Consider the following 8,182-nt stretch of genomic DNA (forward strand, 5'->3'; position numbering starts at 1 on the left):
CGTTAACGCGTCGGCCTGATATGTCCGCAAAATCGAATATCGAATGCTCGAGTGCAACGTATAATTGTGTAACAAATGTTCGTCGACGTGGCAAGTATAAAAACCATAATCACGCCTATTTGGCTGATAAAATAAAGCGGCCCTCAACGATATATGTATAGCTCGTTAATACTGTGACAAGGGGTAAACAATCTTATTTCACCGTACGTTTACTATTTACGTTTGACCGTACCGAAATAATTCAAAACTTTTCTGTGACCCTTTTTTTTGATTTTAGGATATCGAATATATAATAAGAATTGCATCAGATTTTCAATAATCCATAATGATTGAAAACATTTTTATAAAATTTTCACTTACTTTTTAAACGCTTTTAAACTCGTTTCATGCCTACAATTATTCCATGAAATTGATGACTGTTGACAATTGAATTCTATTATTTGTTACGTATTCTATTATTGAATTAACGTACATCACTGAGAAAAGTGCCTTGGAAAAAATTAATGTTTTCATAGTAGTTGAGGAATATACTCGAATATTATACTTCAAAAATTTGTCCCTTACATGAGATACATGATTTCATTTCTTAAGGAGGTTCGGGAGTCTCAGCGAAATGCAGCCAAATTTTTAAAACACGTTTAATTGCTTTGAAACTTTATAATATGAATGTTAATATCAAAATACAACTTTTCACCGCAAAATTTTGTTAAAATGATGAAAAAATTTTTTGACCATTTAACATGGTTTCTTACGAGAAATCATGAATTTTCGCTTTCAATGAGCATAAACATAATGTAAAAAAACAAAAACTAAATAGAAAAAAATACGTACATGTAGGAAATTTAATAAGGAATAATTTGACTGTAAAAAGAAGTTCATCGACCGTTTAGTTATCGAGAAATAAATTGTTATGTGTAAAAATTCGTGGGTCATTTGCGCGTACCCTAACCAACAAATGAGCTAGAACAACAAAAATATGTGCTCATTCGACTCTAATGACAAATAGAGTATTGTTTTAAGCCTAAAACATCGAAAAAAACTCATCAAAATGATTGAATTATTAATAATAGCTATAATTGTGTGCCAGCTCATTGAAAAAACCTACAATTTCGTGTTATTTCGAAGTTAGGAGCGCTGAAAATTTAACATTGGAAGTATAGGAGCCCCTCGCGTCCCGCTTCGTCCCCCTCTGAGACTCCCGAACCTCCTTAAGGAGGCTGTAGCGAAAATGAAAAAAACTTTAAATCGAAGTGAAATTTTAACCATCGATAGTTTATGAAATTACAAGATTTTTGGTACAAAACAATTTGGGGTTTCCATGCAAATTTGGGAAATAATGAAATTCAAAGTTTTGTCTTTTTAACATTGAATCAAATGGGAAGCGGCAGTTTTTAGTGTACTGTGAGCTCAAATCACTTTACAAGTTAATGAAATTAAAATATGTTATAGGAAATTTCATTAGCTTTCAAATGATATAATTATAAATGGGTGTTTCCAGGCAAATAAAAAAGATATTACAAAGATAGTCAAAAACATTTCCTTTATGTTCTGCCATGCTGACGCTGTGCGCTGCGTAACGCATATAGCCTTGCGCACATAGCGTTTTAATACAGATCCACCTTGCATCGCTACAGCTTCCTTAAATGACGTAATTATAATGACTTAAATTTACAAAGTTCACATTGACAAAACACGGAAAGCCCAGCAAAGATGGAGCATAGAACTGAATTCGTTCGGTTGTTTACGTCGTGCGTTTCATGCATGACCTCCGCGTGTTGCCTGGCTCACGGTATTTTGCCGCTCATGCCATATAGGTCTACGCTACACAGGGACTGTGCGCAGCTCGCCGAACACATGCAGGCATTTTTCATATAAACGCAGTTTTTCAAAATATAGCGAGCATAACACAGCTCTCTTCGACAGTCTTTCAAAGTGAAATTAGTTCGATACGTAAAATCACCGTGGAAAGATTAATAGTTAACGAGAAATATGGAATGTAGTGGTTTATTTAACAAGGATATCAGGTAAATTTTAGTTTTTGAAAATGAAATGATAAAAATATTGGAACAAAATACTTGATCTCATTGGAGTTATTTTAGAGTAAAAGAGGAACCCAATGATATGTCGCTTATTGAAAATAATTGTAATATGGCTGACGAGATACCTGATCTTAAAAACTTCCAACTTTTACCAATTTTACAAGAAAATTCAGTAAGTTTTGATAAATGTGATTCGTATTTTAGTTGTTTTTTTATGAAATTTCTAACATGGCTTTGATATTTCTACAGAAACATAACCTTCGAAAATTTAACTTGAATCATAACAGTAAATTTGATGACGATGTGGAAATAGTTGTTGAATGTGAAGACGTCAAGCCAAACTTTAATTCATTAACATGTATTAAAATTGAAGATGATTCTCCAAATCTTTTGCGAAATCTAAGAGACAGTGATGTTTATAAAACTCAAAACATAATCAAAACAGAACCCATGGGTGAAGTGAAAAACGAAGTTTTTGGTGACGATTTAGAAAAATCAAATTTGAATTTTGATCGTAAACTTGTGGAAAAAAATAAAAAAAGAAGTAAAAAAAAGTTTAACAACGAACATAACCTCAAATCACATATCGATACAGTGAATAGGATTAATACCCATGCATGCAATATTTGCACAAAGACTTTTAAACAAAAGAGTAATTTGAATACGCACGTTCGATCAGTTCATAATGGTATCACTGTTGCATGTGATATTTGCGGGAAAAAATTCACAAAAAAGCATAGTCTCAAAGTCCACATCGATATATTGCATAGAGGTGTCAGACATGTATGTGATATTTGCGGAAAGAAATTTTCAACGAAGTTTTATTTTAAGTCCCACATTGATGGGGTGCACATGGGTATCACTCATACATGCAATATTTGTGAAAAAATATTCGCAAATAAGAGTAGTCTTAAAATGCACATTGAAACAAGGCACAAGGGTGTCACACGTGCATGTGATATATGCGGCAAGACATTTTCACAAAGAAGTAATCTCAAAACTCACATCGATACAGTGCATAGAGGTTTCGCACTTGTATGTGATAAATGTGAAAAGACGTTTACGCGGAAGTATGATCTAAATAGCCACGTTCAATCAGTTCATAATGGTATCACTCATACATGTAATATTTGCGAAAAGAAATGTTCAACGAGGAGGAATCTCAAGGCCCACATTGATGTGGCGCACATGGGTGTCACACATGCATGTGATACTTGTGGAAAGAAATTTTCAAATAAAAGTAGTCTCCAAATCCACATCAATACGTTACATAGAGGTGTCACTTACTTGTGTGAGTTTTGTGGAAAGAAATTTTCAACGAAGCACTATCTCAAGGTCCACATTGATGTAGCGCATATGGGTGTCGCACATGCATGTAATATTTGCGGAAAAAAATTTTCCCAAAAATCTAATTTGAAAACTCACATTGATACGTTACATAGAGGTGTCACATACGTGTGCGATATTTGCGGAAAGAAATTTTCAACGAAACAGTATCTCAAGGTCCACATTGATGTAGCGCACATGGGTGTCACACATACATGTGATAAATGTGGGAAGACTTTTAATCGGAAGTGTCAGCTGAATAGGCACGTTCAATCAGTTCATAATGGAATTACTCACGTGAGTGAAACTTCCAACGAATTGTTATCTCAAGGTTCACGTGGTTAGGGTGCACAAGGATATCACACATGCATGTGATATTTGCGGAAAAACATTTTCACACAAAGGTAATCTGAATACTTACAGATACGATGCACCACTTATACACCACTTATAGATGAAATACATTTGGAAAAAAATCTTCACCGAAGAGTGATCTCAAGAAAAACTTCATTTCGGTTTATTGTGAAATCATGGATAGTATATACATGAAAACATATTTTCTCCTAAAATTTGTTCTAGAACTCTCATTGATATAATGCACACCTGTAAGATGCACTAAGGGTTGTATCATAGCTCGATTGTATCGTAATTGTTCAAAAGAAAAATTTAACGTTTTTCATTGATATCATGAGTTCCTCCAATGTTATCTCATTACGTAGCTACAATGTTTAAATTTAAAGAAAATCAATAAATGTTTGGCGGAAAATGAAGCACACTATTTATTGTCAATCTATAAATTGTTAAACACGTGAAGTTGATATTAATGTGATATATGTTGCAAGTGCCGTTTTATAACTTTCTTCTATTTGAATTGAATCATTGCAAAATTATTTAAGCTATTCAGTACATCAATTTAATGAAATGGAATATTTGGCTGTAATAACTCATGGTTACTATGAATGTAGTAAATTTTTCTACGGTATTTTTCTCATTATAGTTTAACGCACACACCAAAAACTGTACCATTTGAAAATATATTTTTTGAACTATAAGGGATTTTTATTTTTTTACTCGATGTTTAAAAAAAGAAAGTCAGAGAAAAGTTTCAAATGATTTCGGATTGGTCAAACGCGAGTAGAGTCAGTCAATATACGGGAAAATGCGATTTTTGGTCAACAGGAATACAATAATAATTACAATCATTATTTTCGCCTCGAATTTTTAACTACATTTTTATAGATCTGCTCTTGTATTAACTAGAAGGTGGTTCAATTCTTCCACAACTAAAAACGTGCATCCACGTTTTGTTATTGGTGCCTATTTTACTGATTCAAAATTTTGAACTATTGCACAATCGAACGCCCTATAGCGTATACGTATTCGGGTGCACATGTACTCGATATTACATATAGGAGTCTCGCTCGCAACGTGTGCTCGCATCGCGGCACGTTCACCATCATGGCGTATATATACAGTCCATGCGCCGAGCTCGCGAATCCAGAGAGTAGTTACAAGGCTGCAAGTCGTTCTCCAACTACTTACTTCTTCTTTCTCTCTCTTTCTTTTGAAGCTGCTGCTGCTGCTGAACCGATGCAGTACTATACACAGCTCGAGCTCTCTGCCACCTCCAGTTGAAATCTCTTTCTCTCTCTTTCTCTCTTTCCCTCCTGCACTCGATGCAGCGCGCGTGTATTATGCAGCACAGGCTCGAGTGCATGCATGTATGTATGGTGTATATACGCTGCAGCCTGTTGCCGCTGTCCCCGAAGCCGCAGGTACCAGCTATATATATACAGTAAAAGCAACAGCTCAGTTTGCCTTTTAACGTCGGCAGTTACGGACCTATATCGTCCCTATAACACCGAGGTCGTCGGACACGAACGTAAACGAACTTTTTTTCCCTCCGCCTGACTGCGTGTTTACATCGACTTTGTCTTCTGCTGCATTTAGCGCCTAGTATAGCAGCTATTTTGTTTTTGGGTACAGCGCGCCTTAACCCCTTTCCCGGTGCCTCGAAGAACGTCAATGAAATAATACGAATAGCATCGAAGTGCGATAATATAATTTTCAGTAGCTTCGTCAGCAGCAATAATATACAGCTCGTGGGGGCGTATAATTGCCCATGGTAATTTGTGCATATTACATTCTGTAATTGTGATCGTATCGGTGCGATATCCTTTTCCATATCGAGTCTACGAGTGCATACGTATTATATTTATAAAAAAAAAAAGTGCTCGATCGATGACAGTGTACGATAAAGCTTATGTAGCACATCTATCGACGATTTATTCAGTGCGCGTCCGATACATAATAATATACTAATAGGATGATAGTGGCGAGCCGCATGGACCGTCAGTGCTAGAAAAGATCTCTGTGTTACCCCGTGTGTTGTTGTGTGTACATTGCTATACTATATTCGATCGATACTTCGATTACAATCGTCGATTAAATTAATTGTTCTCGTTTATCGAGATTACTTCGTCTCTATTCCCGGCTCATCGAGTGCATCAGGAGCTAAACAACTGCAGTCATCGTCGTTATCATCCAGAGCTTTTTTCCCAACGAATCGTGAGATAAAAGGCACGCGATATTAAAGTGTGAAGCTGCGAGAGAGCAGGAGAGCTAAACAAGCCGGCGAGTTTCTGCAGAAAAGCAAGAAAGAAGTAAACGTCTGCAACAGGTGCGTCCTTTTCATGCATACATCGTATACAACGTATATCTATATTTTGGGCGAGGAAAAGTGATTCCTTATAGTCTCATACGTGAATGTTTGTATGTGTGCGTGTGTCTGTGTGTGTATGCACCGACAATGATAGCCCCGCGCTGCGTGCACGTATGCCATACAGCCATATACGCGTACGTACGTGTGTGTTTATACACGCTGGGCACGTCGAGGTTTCGGACGTACAAATATAGGTATACAGCACGTACGAATATATGTGCACCGGCGTGCATTCATCCAGCTATATACACACTTGCAGACAGACTTTCCCGTTCTCGCAGCGGCTGCTTATGTATATAACACTATACACTATATGCTGTATTATAGGTGCACGCGCTCGGCTGCATGGCGGCGGCTGTGGCGCGCGTGCGAACGTTGCGTGCGCGCCATCGAGTGAAACGCGCGCAAAGACGTTATACTACGGACGAGACCTTCTCATATACATACATTCGTGAGCCGATTAAATTGTACGTACTCATTTACGCACGGAGTGCATTCGCGTACTCTTTAATATGTATTTTTATATTGGCACTTGTGAGCCGAGAATTCGAAGGTGCAAATATTTGTTTTTTCTCGTTTCTTCGTGCGGTTCGCGTTACGAGCATCATCCTTTCGCGTGACAAGCGATGATTTGATTTGACGCCCGGCTAAAGAAATAGCAGATTATATATTTACGCGATGCAACGCACAATTTTTACAGTATAACAGGCACAAGGGCAGTCTGTGGACTGAAGAGTAATGTTATTGTTACTATGGAATTATGTACAATTCAATAGAGTACGTTGAGATTTGATTTTTGAACTCTTTTTCGTGGTCGATTTCGGTCACGAGCTCGGCTCACGCGTGAAAATAATTCAGATCGTAAGAATAAAGGAGATGTCTGCAAAATTGGCAGTTATTGGCGTGTATATGCGTTCGTTTGTAGCTTATACATACGTAAGTACAACACATAAGAGCAACGTATATGTATACGGCCAATCGTATAACACACATAAGTACAGGTTACATAAATCGGTAGTTGGTATCGGTAGTTTATTTCTAGGTAGTACTCTCGTACATTGGCAATCGATACACGCGTGTGTATATATATATACAACGGGACACAGGGAGTATCGATGTACAGACTACTCCGCGCACAATTTAAAGTGTCTGTCTGCTCTTTTTACGAGTAATGCGCTTCGTTATATGGGCAAATCCGCCAAATAGGAACACTTGCGGTAACTTTTTGTTGTGATAACCTATCAACGAAGAAAACTGAAAAATATATAAGGAATAAATGCTTGGTCCATTGTTTGTTTTAAAAATTTAACATTAATTTCGATTTATCTTGTCGATGAAAACAGTTGTTGAAACAAACTGTAAAACAAGCTTCAAATTGAGGATTTTAAATGACATTTCTGCAAAGTTTCATAAACATCTGTTGTCGACCCGTTTTACTGATGAGCCACCTTGAATGACCTAAAAATAATATTTTGATTTTTTTTTAAATTTAGACCTGCTTTCAGTCACTTTAAATACGATAATATCAGTTCAAGTTTTTATCACTAGATGGCGAGTATCTTCATATTTAAATCTGCAAGTGTCAAAGGAAATATAATTGTATAAGTCAAAGCGCTTTTGTTATGATTGTTACGTTTTTGAAAATTGTCGTCTGTATGTGTGACATTAAAAACAAGTTTTTCATGTCAGCAGAAAAATTTTATTCGGTTCATTCGATTTCACAGAGAATCGACCATATGTAACCGCTTCGCTTCTTACTTGATACATAATAGGTTAAACCTAAATGTCATTATTTATCCAGGTTTTAAGAGTCGCTTAAAGTGTGCACACGTATAAAAGAGGTAATGCAGTTAATCGACAGGTTGCAACGGAGAACAAAAAATTTGGAATCGCTTATCTATTTTATTACGACACAAAATGTGTACCCGTTCCCCGTTCGCTCGCGTATAGAGACAGAGCGTATTATACGTATATTAGAAGCGAGATAACACGTTCGACTTTAAGAATAACAATATTGCAATAATTGTGGAGAAATATCTAATCTGTGGCCCAACGTTTCATTACGGGTGATTAAGATACAATTATGTGTATTATA

At 36.5% G+C, this 8,182-nt stretch overlaps 1 protein-coding gene across 1 annotated transcript; it reads left to right on the top strand.

Moving 5' to 3' along the window:
* The first annotated feature begins 1,913 nt into the window (after positions 1-1,913).
* LOC106657434 (zinc finger and BTB domain-containing protein 49-like) lies at positions 1,914-7,906 on the top strand. Its single transcript, XM_023460160.1, has 4 exons — positions 1,914-2,024; positions 2,100-2,211; positions 2,289-2,822; positions 7,889-7,906. The coding sequence occupies exons 1-4, from the start codon at positions 1,990-1,992 to the stop codon at positions 7,904-7,906; spliced, it is 699 nt and encodes a 232-aa protein (XP_023315928.1). The 5' UTR covers positions 1,914-1,989.
* Positions 7,907-8,182: the final 276 nt, after the last annotated feature.

This window comes from Trichogramma pretiosum, unplaced genomic scaffold (genome assembly GCF_000599845.2).
Source record: "Trichogramma pretiosum strain Unisexual culture from Peru unplaced genomic scaffold, Tpre_2.0 scaffold40, whole genome shotgun sequence".
Classification (NCBI taxonomy): domain Eukaryota; kingdom Metazoa; phylum Arthropoda; class Insecta; order Hymenoptera; family Trichogrammatidae; genus Trichogramma; species Trichogramma pretiosum.